This window comes from Seriola dumerili, unplaced genomic scaffold, assembly GCF_002260705.1.
Source record: "Seriola dumerili isolate Sdu_G_001 unplaced genomic scaffold, Sdu_1.0 BDQW01000264.1, whole genome shotgun sequence".
Lineage (NCBI taxonomy): Eukaryota > Metazoa > Chordata > Actinopteri > Carangiformes > Carangidae > Seriola > Seriola dumerili.
In genome coordinates this window covers 1321012-1335758 of record NW_019174519.1, presented here as the reverse complement: position 1 = coordinate 1335758, position 14747 = coordinate 1321012, and the positions used below count along the sequence as shown (strand labels likewise).

Genomic DNA, 14747 nt, shown 5'->3' with positions numbered 1-14747 from the left:
CACACACACACACACACACACACACACACACACACACACACACACACACACACACACACACACACACACACACACACACACACACACACACACACACACACGATGTTCAGATAATTTCTCATATAACGGGTGTGTATTGCACGGAATGTTCAGGGCTAGAGTGGATGACATCATGCTACTGTTAAACTGTTCACAAGAGTTTTGGCTAAGTGATTATTCAGCAAGGCGGGTAATCAAAGCCAGACGAAGGATCAGGGAACCAGCAAGGAGGCACTCACATTGCGACGTCGGAGCTGGAGAACGCCAAACAGTCACAGGGACAGGTAGACGGGGAACAGGAAGAGCACAGGCAGAACTCATGGTCAGGGACAGAAGGCTGAGGCGTTTACCAGGGCAGAGACGAGGCAGGATGGTCAGGAACGAGCAGCGTAGATACCAGGAAGTCAGTCCGGGGATGAATGCTGGAAAGTTTTGCATGATACTAAGAACAATCTGGCAAAGAGCGAGTGAACCGGGGATGCATATATACTGGCTTGATTGGAGATGGAGTGTAGCTGGGGGCAACAGGTGAGAACAGTGAGGCTGATGAGGAGTTGTGGCAGAGTGGAGAGTGAGACAGAGGCAGGGTGAGTGGAAAAACACTGAGAAACAGGCTGTGACATTTTAACTCTTTCAACATGATTCACTTCTCAGCTTTTGCAGCTAATGGAGTTTAGCTCCTCCAAGTTAACATTTTGGCATCTACTTTTTCAAAGCACAGTACTTAATTTAATATGAGCTGCATTTTCAACTATTTTAGCATTGTGACAGAAATCTCCTACTGGTGTGACATTAAAAGTTTTGCTTGTACATTTCTTCTTTCTTAGGTTTTTTGTCAGCCAATTTGGCTTCCAACTAACATGTTTTTCTGCTTTGTACATTATGTACATTTTTGTACAGTTTTGTACAGTTTTGTGCTTTTACAACAACAACTTAGACCTTTTTCAACCATTCAACCTCCAGCTTACCATTTCTGCTTTTAATCTTCAGCCATTGCTTGAGATACTTTGGCATTGCTTCAGCAATTGCTTGAGCTACTTAAGCAATGCTTCAGCAGTTGCTTCAACTTCTTCAGCATTGCTTCAGTGATCTCATTCAGCTCTCAGCATTCACACGCATTTTCAGCAGTCTAGTTATTCTTAATTCTTCCACCTTTCTATGGTCTTTAACTAGTCCCTCATACTTTGTCCTACAAAAAACATTCAATATCAAAATGTTCAGCTTTTTCTATATATTATTGGACGTATTCAGCTTTTGATATAATTTATAATTTTTGAAATATTAATGTTTTTATGATTTTTTTTGCCATTCAAATGAATGGAGACCATGTTCAAATCCTTGAAAACTTCAGCTTCTTTAAACATTAAATACTTCAGAATACAGAATTTGAAAATTTAGCTACAGACGTCATTTAAGCTTTGAACTGTAGACAAGTCTTTCAGCTATTAAGCTTTTATTCAGCTTTTTGATATCTTCAACTGTTTTTAAGTTATCAGAGTTTTAGTTTTATGCTTTTTTCCGATCATTTTTGAGTTTATAATGGTTGTGTATTGCATGGAATGTCCAAGGCTAGAGTGGATGACATCATTGCTAGAGTGGGAGCAGCTGAAAATTTTATATGGAAAAAATCTGTGTAACTCAGACTGCTCCAACACTAAATACAGGAAATGATTTACACACCTCTAAACTGTTTTCACTGGAAAAATGTTTCAGTCCAGTTGTAATCAGGAAGCATTCAGCAGTTAATTTCAGTTTGTCATTCTAACTGACACAGAAACACTCATAAATACAGGCAAGCAGAGAGGCACACAGACAGATAGAAAGGCACACTAACACACACAAACAGACAGATGCACACAAACAGATACACACACTGTCACACACACACACAGAAAAAGAAAGCTGTTTACAAGTTAGTACTCATACAGGGAGACAACATGACAACAACATGTTTCAGTGACAACTGCAGTGACTGAGGTCAGTGTCAGGATAAGTCTCTACGACATGAATGAAACTGAAAGTAACGTCCTTTGTACAGATTGAAACGAGAGGAGTGAAGTACATGCACCAAGCAGCAGACACATTCAAAATTACTCCAGGAATTTTCTAATGTTGTTTCTATCCTCAATCTCCATCCACAAAGTTGACCATGTTCTTATTATTGTAACCATGTCAACAAAGATTGTATAATGTTGAGGAAGTACTTATTTTAACCCAAATCGCAAATCAATTATACTGAACCTAACCGAGACATGGTCATTATTATAATAACCATGGCGACAAAGGTAGGTATGCTGCTGTTGATACAGTCCACGTTGTTTTTATAATTTTGACCATCACAACTAGGGTGCACAATTTTGTGACAGAAGGTTGAAAAAACAACCTGTATGGTTGTTCAGGTTGGAGGAATGTGAGGAGCGATATCCCCCACAGGAGAAACCAGACATAATACATGTCTCACTTTGTCTCAAGAGGACATATGGGTGGGGGTGAGGGGTCTGAGGGAAGATGACAGACAAGGGAGAAAAAGGTAAGCAGAAAGAAATGTTTTCTGATGAGGGGGGAGAGGTGAGAGGCTCAGTGGTGAAGACCTCCAGGGAGAAATTCAACACATAAATAGGATGTTTGAACTAACAGGTGAGTGCAGTCTGAGGGGAGCACTGGGGGAAAATAGTTTGTGTGTGTGTGATGGTTACTGTGATTAGTTGTTGTGTTGTCAGGTGACCAGAGAGAAAAACATCCAGCAGTTTCTACGAGAATCGGTTTCCTTCAGCAAAACGATTGAATTCACCTTCCAACCTGCTCCATTTGACAAGGTGTGTGTGTGTATTATTATTAAAAAGACAGTAATAAAAACCACATTATGACCATTTCATATTTTGTATCATTGTATTTTTGTTTTTGCCACAGAACCGTCATTAGATAAAATAGTGTGTGCATCAGAACATAATGCAGTCACACACACACAGTAACAATAGCACAGTGTGAAAGCTGAATGATGTCATCTTGAGAGTGTGTGTCCCTCCTGTGTGCAGGTTTGTTCTCTGCAGGAGGTGTATGTGTCGGAGGCTGGCAGCTGTCTGGTTAAAGAGGCCAAGAAATGGGTGACGAAAGCTGCCAAAGACTTTAAGATCCTCACCCATGGAGAGAGGGTGAGACAGAGATGATGCTGGTTTGAGCTCAGGCTTTATTCAGCCACTTCCTGTTTACATCACACTGTAGTATAACAACCTCCTGAGGACATACTTCATGTATAGTCATGACCACACCTCTGAGCTCTGAGTGTGTGACCTCAGTTCCTGTTCAGATTATCTCTGTCTCTGAAGGTGTGCACGTCAGTGTCACTGGTCCATCCTGATTCTCAGTAACAACTGTGCATCATCTTCATCAGCTTCACTCCTCATATTCTCTTCACTGCTGTTCACTCATTTAAACATTCTCATCTGAAAGAATTATCTGCTAGATATTTGGTATTAAAGTGTTTGTAGTAAAGTTGTACTGAAGTCTAGTTATCTGATGTTCTGTGTCATGAAGAGCTTCATGTGTTGTATGTGTTGATACATTTATTAGAAGTTTAAACCCTTTGAGATGAACCATCTCATTTTCGAAGGGGGTCCTTAACACAAAATGCACAAAATACAAAACCTAAGGCATGATGGAACAATTACACTCACACATACACAGAGAAAAGCTCTCCTGGGCTTAACCCCTCCCACATCCGCTGACTACTCGTTTTCCCAGAAAAAACACAAATAAATGTATACATACACATAAAAGTTATGCATGAAGTTGCAAGAGTTTACATGCACCATCATGGAGTAAAACATTATTTCTGGATTTATTTATAATTGGTTCATATTTTATATATGCATAGACATGCACATACCTAAGTAAAAAATACTATATGTGTGTGTGTGTGTGTGTGTGTGTGTGTGTGTGTGTGTGTGTGTGTGTGTGTGTGTGTGTGTGTGTGTGTGTGTGTGTGTGTGTGTGTGTTTGTGTGTGTGTGTCCTGGCAGGCTGTGCAGATGTTGAAGAGTCGGCTGAAGCTGCTGTCAGGAGATACAGGGTTCAGTGTGGAGCACAAGATAGCAGAGGTGCAGGACAGTGTGCGCAAAGCAAAGGTATTTAACTCAAGTTACCCCCCCCCCCATTTACAGATGAAAACAGAATCAGAATCAACACAAGCAGATGATTATCATAGCTGATTTTCTTTCCTGCTCTATTTCTCATTCAGAGACCTAACTGACCTGTGTATATATAAAGTAATGAAACAACAGCTTCACTATTTACAGTATGACACACACACACACACACACACACACACACACACTGAAAAAGAAAGCTGTTTACAAGTTAGTACGCATACAGGGAGACAACATGACAACATGTTTCAGTTCTCTGCTTTTGCAGCTAATGGAGTTCAGCTCCTCCAGTTTAACATTTTGGCAGCGAGTGAACTTGTGTGGGGAGAATGGTCATTACAAGGTGTCTCCACAAACCTCGTACAGTAAGTGAGAAGTGTCTGAGCTGAGGGGCTGCAGGAGACAACAGTTTAAATTCTTCTTCCTTGTGTGTCATGTAAGAGGACAACTGATTACTGTAAGACAATGATTTAAACAGGATTTGTACAGGAATGACTCTGTATAGGATGATATATGAGGCTGATCTCTGTATCTCCAAAAAGCAAAACTATAAAATCATCTGTGAGCTGAACTGAGAAAAATTGTAAAATTTCAAAACTTAAGACCTCAGATTTCAAATCTGAGTTTCTGATTATTAATGAACTGAAAGGAGTAAATATTAAACAATGTTCATAAATCACTTGAATTTGTATTATTTCTTAAACATAATTAACATTTTGTCACATAAAACATTATGTATCAGTAAAAAAAAAAAAATTAATATCAGAGCAGCAGATGAAGCAGAGACAGAGAGGATGAAGAGGCAGCAGGGGGTTTAAAGCCAAGTATTTTGTTGACCCTCTTTAAGAACAAAGCTCGGTCTCTAAAATTGTTTTTGTTCCTGTTTATCAAAGAACTCCATCAAGGTGTAAGCAGCACCGCTATAAATGACATGTTCATATTGATACAGTAGGCATTCTAATAGAGAGAGGCAAAATATCTTAACACTGAATACACTTGTATAGATATAGATTCTCTATTGATCAGTGAGAGACAGGCTGATACTTGAGACAAAGGAAACATCAGTGACAGCAGTAAGAATATAGCAAAGTTTAAATCTCCCACCTTGATTTTTTATAATCCTCTGCTGAGTTGACATCAGGTTGTTTAACCTTAACGTTTCCTCACCTTGATGATTAATAATGATGATTAATTATAATGATTAATATTTCCCTCCTTCCAGTGAGATGATGAGTAAAGTATTAGTAGTACAGCTGTGAACTCTCAGACATACAAACCAGTCATGTTTGGACATTTGTTTAATTTCCTGTTTTATTTTGAAGTTGACTTCCTTGTATATCTCGTGGTCATTTGACTTCCTGTTGTTTGATCTGGTACGTATTTGGTTATTGAATATGATTTATCATGTCTAAATATAATAAATTATTTACTAAGAAATTATTAATTATTATTATTAAACTTATTAATATTAATTAATAATACGGGGCATTACCTGGAGACCGGGACGATAACCAAACCAGGTTGCAGTCTCACAACCTAAGTAGTTAACTTAATGTACCTTAACTCCTGGGGTCAACGACTACAAGTGACTGACAGGTCACAATAAACATGCACAATAATGACTAAATGACTTCTCTTTAAACTACAACAATGTTTATTTAATTTTCACAGTAATCAACAAAGACACTATTCTACCAATCATCCAACTAACTAAAAATACAGAAAACGCAGCAATACAATAAACACATGCAGGTGGTGTGTGTGACTTTGTGTATGTGTGTGCCCCTGTTCGGGGGGGAGGGGGGGGGGGGGGGGGGGTTTGACAAGATGGCAGACGTGATCTGAAAGATGATAGCCTCTGCCAATGAGGAGTGTGAGTTTGGGACTCCCCAGAATTCAATTCAGATGTGAAACATGGAGCATGCTGGGAGTTGGGAGTCTGTCGGGCGGCCTTTAGTGCTGTTTCCTTTGTTCCAGGGGTGAAGACAAAAGACCATGCTACAGGTCAGGCTTCAGGGGTTACAAGTCGGCCCGACCAGGCCTGCTTTGTCTGACCACATTTGACACTTGACTGGTTTCTTTTTTTTCCTTGGCTTTGGCATCAACATTGTAAAACTTTGTAAAACACGCTCCTCCATAAGTGGTGAGCTTATGTATAGGTGGCTTTAAGGTGGTGTTTTGGAACATTTGTTGAATATGTTTTCTGGAAGGGTATTTACCATTGCACCAGTGTCTACTTTAAACCTCATTTTCTGTTGTGATGCCCCAATCTCCACAATGCAGTCTCTGACCATTTTGTCACTGTTTGGGTATCCACAGTCTTTAGTAGCAGCTTTAGCTTTGTTACAAAGTGCTCAAATGTCTCACTGCTCCCTTGCATTTTCTTGTGGAAACGATATCTAGCATATATCGAGTTGGACTTGGGCATCAGGTATTGTGTGTACTTATATCATAGTATGTCTGTAGCTTCTTAGCTCCATCTTCTGTGAGTGTCTAGGTCTTCTACACATCTCGCCCCTCCTCCCCTTTCCACAAAAGTTGATAACTGCACTTTTCCTTGCGCTTTTCGTGAAGCGTGGTGAACACCAGCTCCTCATGCTGTTGGAAACAGCGCCATGCCTCCGGCTTGTTCGGTGAATCCCAGTCCATCCTGGGTGCTGGTACGCTATACATCTCCATTTCTCGGTCAGTGGGTAATGAACCTCTACTCTGACACCATGTTATGTTTGCTCTCAGGCTTACTTATGCAGGAAGGAGAGTGACACTGGCATTACTTGAAACTGGTGGACTTTATTTAGCCATAATGGGTCTCTCTAAACAACTTGTCTGAAGTCTTGCAGGACTTGACTACAACAACACTGGAGTGTCCTGTGATATGCGCACAGTGCAAGTTTTACACATGAGGATGTTACACAGAAACTAAATAAAAACTCAAACAGAGGGCAGGATATCACTGATAAATACATTCAGAAACAAAATGGAGAATGAAGAATCCACACACTGTTGACTGCTAATATCAAAGTGTAGAACAGAAGCCAGCTGCTGTGTGTGTCTCAGTGTGTTGTTGTGTCCTGCCTCAGCTCAGCAGGGTGAAGGCTGAGGCTCGTCTGGCTCTGCTCTCAGTCAGAGTCACAGGAACTGAACTGTGGCTTCACGACGCCATGAGCCAGGCAGAGGAGGAACTGGAGAGAGAGCGGCGGCTCAGTGAGCAGAGGAGGTCTACTGAGGACTTCTCAGTACGTTGACAGACACACACACACACACACACACACACACATTTTATTGTTTGTGTTGTGTGTCTTGTGTTTATGTTGATTGTGTTTGTTGTGTGTCTTCAGGAGGAGGAGTTTGAGTTGACTGACTTTGAGGACTATGATGATGAGAACGGAGAAATCACAGATCCAGTGTCAGCCTCAGAAGTGTGTGTATTTCCTGCAGCCTGCAGAGTCATCTACAGCTACCAGGTACTGACCACTCAGATATCCACTCACACACATTATTACTGTGTGCTACAGCAAACCTCACACTGGACTTCTGTCTGTAGGGGGTGGGGGGCTGATTTTAACATGACCTGCACTGCTGAGTGATTTTTATCCTGTCCACAGTAATGTGGCTCAGTAACATCCATAGCTACACTGAGCTCCTGGTTCTCTGTGAACTTCTTCCTAGTGTGTTTGAATCCAGATCCTCATCCTCGGATCTCAAAGTGGAGTTTTTTTCCTTCTGCTACATTTTATCAGCTCATTGTGAAAATGGAGGAAATCTAGAATATTTCTGATGGAAACATGTTAACACCAACAGACCAACATGATGACAGAAAAAATGAAACAACAGCATGGGCCAGACACATCTGCCCATCTGTCTCATTCTTGTGACCGTGATATCTCGGGACAAACATGCATTTGGACTCAAGGGTGAAGTTTTTACATTTTAGTGGTCAAAAGGTCATTGACCACACAAAACACATTTTCTGGCCATAAGTCACTAATTCACATGTTTCATCATGTTTTACCTCACACTTTGCCTCCTCTTCCTCTTCCTCTGGGGATGTTTGTCATGTTAAATGTCTATCTCCAGATCCTGTCTCTTCTCCAGGGTTCAAATGTCCACAACAATAAGCTCATTACACCCCAGATACATTTCTGTACCTCTTCTTCCTCCATTTTTCTTGAAAATATACCAAGCCACATCTTTATCACATATATCAACATGGCAGCTTCACTCCTCTCTTTGCTGTGGTAAAGAAACAGGAAGTAAAATGAACTCACAGACCAGGGATCCAGTGGAAATGTCTTTTTTTCTGAGAAAGGTTCCAGCTGAGTGAAATGAGCTGAAGTTTCTGAGCAGCAGCCATGAAAAGAGCTGATCCACTTCTCTAAATGATAAGGAAAGGAGCTTCAGTGCTTCCTATCTTATCTCCTTTAGCACAGGAAACACTGCAGCTTCCTTTACGAAAGGAAAGGAGAAATCCAATCCCACAATTCCTTGCTGCAGCAACATATGAAGCAAAGCACCATTGTAGTTTAACCATAGCAGACCCACATAAATGTAGATACAAAGTAGTTGTTGTGTTTGTGACACAATCCAGAACTGATGGAACTCCTTGTCTGATCGACTGAAGCCCAAATCTCACTGAATAAGGAACAAGCAAATTGAATTTCTAGTTAACAGTATCATCTTCATAACAACATATTATTGCCTACACATAAATGTTGTTTCACTAAATCTCCTCCCATTATGTAAAGACCTAAATATTAATATTCTCTTTATTGAAATGTCAAAAGCACCTATGACAGGAAACTATAAACTTATGTCTAAATATAATTTATTCTGATTTCTTGCTCAGTTTCTTATTTTTATTTAATTATTATTTTAATTTAATAAATACAGTTAGTTTAAAAAAATCCTTGTGAAAGTGCAGTCAGATTCTTTTCCTAAGTCCTTATGAATTCTCCTTCACATCTTGAGCTCAAGAAGTGGTTAGAGAGGAGATTATTTAGACTGTTCCACTGTAGCCCAAGAAATGTTGTGAAGCCCTCAGTCACACGACAATATCAACCAGGAGGAAGAAGGTGAAGAGCTGCCTTTAGTTTTCTCCACAATCTGATCTGTTTAAATATATATTATCTGGAGAACATGAAAAAGACTGTCTGTTGTTAGCTCAACCTGAGTGTGAGGGTGAGCACGACCTTCAGCAGTCTGTCTAAGCCTGATCTGAAGTTTCAATCTGTTTAGTCACATGAAGTCACATCCAGTGTCACAGTGAACAAGTGAATATACTTAACAGAAGCAGTGAGCAGACCATGTCGTCTTTCAGTGAAGAATTCATAAACATGACAAAAGCATCTTATTTCCTTCAGGCCAACCAATCAGATGAGCTGTCAATCATGGAAGGGGAAGAGCTTCAGGTGATTGAAGATGGAGACATGGAGGACTGGGTGAAGGTATCAGCTGCTCTGCTGCTGGTTGATCATGATGTGTGTGTGTGTGTTATCCAGTGTCTCACCTGTGTCTCAGTCCATGTGCAGGTGTGTAACTCCTGTGGACAGATGGGCTATGTTCCTGAGCATTTTGTGCAGTTCCAGTGTCTACCAGCAGAGGGCGATGCCCAGCTGGACAGCTCCTTCAGCTCCACCTCATCTTCTGGGAACAAAGCGAGGGCAGGGAGCAGAGGTCAGCTGTGTGTGTGTGTGTGTGTGTGTGTGTGTGTGTGTGTGTGTGTGTGTGTGTGTGTGTGTGTGTGTGTGTGTTCTTCCAACAGAACATTTTTAGCACAGAACTTTTTTCTCTGTCCCAAAGTCCACAAATAAAATCAGCTGCAGGTTCCCTCTTAAAACACAGCTCCATCGTCATCATCATCATCATCAGAGATGAAGGAACGAACAATAAAACACGATGAACTTCATCTACAATCTTACTTTAACAGAAAGTCTTTCTGTTTAGGGAGATAGTAAATCTACCTGTAGTTGCTGAAGACACACCTTAACATCACATCACAGTGAGAGAGCACAGGAGCACAGGAACACTGTGAGCACAGGAACACTGTGTTGCTGATGTAGGTTCTTTTACTTAACAATTTACACTGAGCAGCATGAATATTACACTGTAAATATTAAACTGTCATAAAAAAAATATCTTTTTATCATCCATTTTCTGCTGCTGATCCGGGCTCATGTCATCATGGCAACAGGTTAAACAGGGTATTCCAGATGTCCCTCTACCCAGCAATGTGTTCCACCTCCTCCTGGAGGATTCTGAGGTGTTCCCAGCTCAGATGAGATACTGTACATAATCTCTCCAGTGTGTTCTGGGTTTACCTAGTTGGATGTGCCTGGAAGACATCCAAAGCAAGACCCCCACGAACCACCTCAATTGGCTTCTTTCGACGTGAAGGAGCAGTGGCTCTGCTCCGACCTCCTCACCCTATCTCTAAGGGTGAGTCCAGCCACCCTGCAGAGGAAACCCATTCTAGCCACCTGGAACCTCATTCTTTTGGTCACTACCCAGATCTCATGACCACAGGTGAGTGTTGGGACATAGATCGACTGGTAAATGGAGAGCTTTGCCTTCTGGCGCAGCTCCTCTCACCACAATGGTCCAGTACAACGTTTGCTTTACTGCTGATGCCACACAGATCCACCTGTCATCTCCCTCTCCATCTTACCTTCACTGTGAACAAGACCCAGAGATATTTAACTCTATCACTTGGGGCAGAAACTCCATCCCTACCTAAAGAGAGTGATCCACCCTTTCCTGGCAGAGGACCATGGCCTCAGACTTAAAGGTTCTGACCCTCATCCCAACCACTTCACACTCACTGGAATGGAATTCTGAGATCCCCAAACCAGACGCACTCCTTCCCCCACCTTGAAATCCTGTCCATGAAATGCATGAATCACAAACAGGATTGGTGACCAGGGACAACCACCAGGAACATGTTTGAATTTCTGCAGAGAATACAGACACAGAGCTTTGTCACTCTGGTTATACAGGGACCCGCTAACTTATAGCAACATACTCAAAATCAATCAAAAATGTATCATTCAGAATAAAGAGTTCACCTAACTGATCCAGGTCTGTCCACGCTGAATGTCCCATTTAAAGACATCCACTTGTTGGAGGAAAAAAGGTCCAGGTCCGGGCCAGAGACTAAGTCTAGACGTCTTCACCAACGCTTAACTTTCTACAATACTGCACTTTTACTGGAGTCAAAAAAGTTTAAAAAAAGAAGTCACTGGAGATGATCAGAGTCCGATGCAATAGAATGAATTCTTTCACAAGAATAAAAGCGAGATCAGATCCGGATCTGAACTGAAGACAGAAAGCCTGTGTACAATCATATATAGTTCTTTCTTACGTGGGTTCTCTACCTAAGAAAGAACTATCACTTTATAAAGTGTACCTATCACCGCCTTGGGAGCAATGATATCCAGCCCTGTGTGGAAATCCCCAAACCTGGCCTGCCAGGGTAGCGTAGTAGGACCACATGTCCAGAAGCCCCTCTTCTACCCTATCTAAGACTCCTGTGCAAAGGCATGTAGTATGACCAGGCATCCAAGAGCCCCTCCACCACCCTAAACCTAAGGCCCTCGTCTATCCTCAATCTTGGCCTCGCTACGGCTGCTACTCCAACACAATTGCTCCCAGGGCCTTTAGAACATTTTTTTTTTAACTTTATTCCCTCCAGGTTCCATTCTGTAACAATCTTACTTCAGTAAAGCTGGTTCACTTACAAATCTAACCTCAGTTGTAAGTATATCTATTCCATTGGATTATGCAAGTTTAATATTCAGTATATTTATAATGCATGGTATATTTTAGTGAAAATTTACTACAACACACTGCTGAGACATCCAGTCCAATCATATTTATATCTGCACCGTTTGATCCTCACACCTTCAACATTCACACACGCGTGATGATGTAGTGTTATTCGATGGTCATATGATACAGCTGTGATCTGTTTCAGGTTTGGCCAAAGCTCTGTACTCCTATCAGGCCCAGAGTGCAGAGGAGCTGTCCTTCCAGGAGGGGGCGCTAATCCACCTGATCCGCTATCGATATGGAGAGGTGCAGTACATTTCAAATTAAAAGCCTAGATCTGCCAGAGTCTGTGTTTCTACACCAAGTCATGACAGAACAGTGAGGCTCACCTGTCAGACTCACCTGTCACACCCACCTGTCCTGTAAAGAGGAGCAGGTACAGGGCGAGTCAGTTTGAGAGTTAATTCTTGATCTTTTATAGAGCTTTCAACCACATCACACAGCCTTCATCAGCAAATTGAGTTTAAGTTGTCATCACATGACTGCAGTATTACAACTGAGACGACTCTAGCTGAAGGCCATGAGATGTGGCTGAAAGCTGTGTCACTTTTTCAAAAATTCTAAATGACCCCCAATTCGTATAACCCCACACCCTTTGATTGAGATTTGTTGTCTTTGTAGAGTAAGGCAGCTGCCTTTTACAAAATCGACAAACAGCCTTATCTTTATTTGTGACTTTGCCATCCATGGTGTAGAACCCAAAATACTTACACTTGCTGCCTCTCAGATGTTTTAGTGTTGTGTTCTGCTCAGGACGCCTCTGCTCCCTATTGTCCTCCATTTTCATTTTCACAAAAAGAACACTGCATTATCATTAGCTTAGTTTACTGATAGGTCAATAGGTCAAGCTGACAGAGCACCCTCTGCTGGATTACAAGGCAAACTACTTCAAAAGGTCTGATGTGCTTAGACTGCAGCCTACAATACTCAAATAAAAAGTGACACGCCCTACTCTGAATAAAGCCAGTAAGTGGATGGTGAGTTTAGATGATTCACGAGGCACATGCTCTGTTTGACCTCTGGACTGTGGTTCAGGTGGACGACGGTTTCTGGGAGGGAGAGCTGAACGGTCGGACCGGAGTCTTTCCATCATTAGTAGTGGAGCTTGTACATAATGAAGGCGAGAAGGAGGTAAAGCAGGAGGAAGAGGTGAGGAATGACTGTCTGTGGTTTCCTGTAAATCTGGACTTCTCTGGGTGATTAGGACTCAGGAGCCACACACTATTTCTCCATTTATCTGATTGTTTACTGGTTTTGATGCTTCTGTATTTGTTGTATCTCCAGCCACTCCCCACCCCGACCATGCCCTTGCCCCCCCCCCCAATCCCCTCCTCTCCTGGCTGTAGTCCACCTCTCAGTGCCACTCCCCCCAGCTGTGTGGACAGGCCCAGAGACAATACAGCAGGTGAGTGGAGTCAGACTGTGGTTATCAGAACTGCAGATTCAGGTCTTAATGTTCTGTCTTTGTGTTTCTGATCAGAGTCAGAGGGCAGCAGCCACAAGTCTCCAGACCTCTGCAGCAGTCGGCTGAGACCAGTACGTGACAGCAGAGTTCTTTAACACTGATGTAATGCGTCTGTGTGCGGATGTTGATCAGTGACAGTGAACGCCTCTCTCTCTTCCATCTGTTCTGTTCCAGTGTCGAGCCCCGCCTCCTCCTCCAGCTCGGAAGCCTTCACCTCAGCCTTGAGACACCGGCAGATACACCTTAATGTGACCAAACTGTTTGTATCTGTCATTGTTTTTTTCTTCTGGCCAACTCTGTGAGACTTCTTATGTATTAGCTACATAGAATAAATGATGATACATCTGAATACAGTGTGAATGAGAGATCATGTTTTGATTTGTATATAGAGGTGTTTGTTATTTAGCTCACACTCTATGATATAAACAGACAGAATAATAGAATATCTATAGTCAGTGTGTTGTCTGCATTAGGTCTGAGTCAACACACTGCCAGTTTGGAGAAGCAGCAGGAGCACTGGGACAGAAGCTGAGTGATGAGCTGCTATGGACAAGGTCAGCAGAAAAACCCGAGTTAGACACTTTCTAGCCCACATGCTGAGGTATTCACACTGTTATTCAAATATTTCCATCCTGTTTTTGGAACTTAAGTATCAAAACGTTCAGCTCATTCAGGACATTCCTGCTATTTTTTTTTATTTTTTTATTTGTATTATTAACAGTTTTTGAAATATTAAGCTTTTTATCATATTTTTTTGCCGTTCAAATGAATTGAGACAATGTTCAAATCCTTGAAAACAGCCTCAGCCTCTTTGAACTTCAAGTGGATGACATCACAGCTAGAGTGGGAAAAGCTATAGAACTCTCTGAAAAAATTCTGTGTAACTCGTCCTCCTGGCCACATATTTCAGTCTTAACACATTACTGCGTGCTAGGTAGTAGACAGATTTGTGCTGTTTCACAGCACAGACACTTACAGAATTTGAACATGAGCCTCAAAGTGATGGGATTACCCTCCACCTCTCTGATTGACTGCAATATAAATTCAGGAGCTGATTTCCCAAGAAAAGCAGAACTGACCCTTTTTGGTAACTCGCTCCTGTTTCCACATTTTTGTTACACATTTTCTTGTGCCAGTCATGGTCAGTTCCTGTGTCTGATATGAGGTACCGTTTTTTCAGAAATTTGAGCCTCAGTCGTTTGAGAGGCTCGCTGAGCCAAAATCTCACTCAGCTCTGTAGACACAGACAGCTGAACAGACACAGGTGTTCAAAAC

General features: G+C 41.8%; 1 protein-coding gene across 6 annotated transcripts in view; it reads left to right on the top strand.

Annotated features, from left to right (window-relative positions):
• Positions 1 to 13800, top strand: part of LOC111230413 (F-BAR and double SH3 domains protein 1-like) — a 29134-nt gene extending 15334 nt beyond the window's left edge. For 4 of the 6 annotated variants that reach the window (XM_022757151.1, XM_022757154.1, XM_022757149.1 and 1 more), the window contains 12 exons: positions 2760 to 2855; positions 3075 to 3191; positions 4058 to 4162; positions 7264 to 7419; positions 7522 to 7647; positions 9544 to 9627; positions 9712 to 9856; positions 12153 to 12253; positions 13043 to 13156; positions 13292 to 13412; positions 13488 to 13543; positions 13647 to 13800. In XM_022757151.1, the coding sequence (XP_022612872.1) occupies positions 2760 to 2855; positions 3075 to 3191; positions 4058 to 4162; positions 7264 to 7419; positions 7522 to 7647; positions 9544 to 9627; positions 9712 to 9856; positions 12153 to 12253; positions 13043 to 13156; positions 13292 to 13412; positions 13488 to 13543; positions 13647 to 13697 (1272 nt within the window). In that variant the 3' untranslated portion in view covers positions 13698 to 13800. Of the gene's footprint in view, positions 1 to 2759; positions 2856 to 3074; positions 3192 to 4057; positions 4163 to 7263; positions 7420 to 7521; positions 7648 to 9543; positions 9628 to 9700; positions 9857 to 12152; positions 12254 to 13042; positions 13157 to 13291; positions 13413 to 13487; positions 13544 to 13646 lie in introns of those variants that run through there. The other 2 variants (XM_022757150.1, XM_022757153.1) reach the window with 2 other exon arrangements.
• The last annotated feature ends 947 nt before the right edge of the window (positions 13801 to 14747 follow it).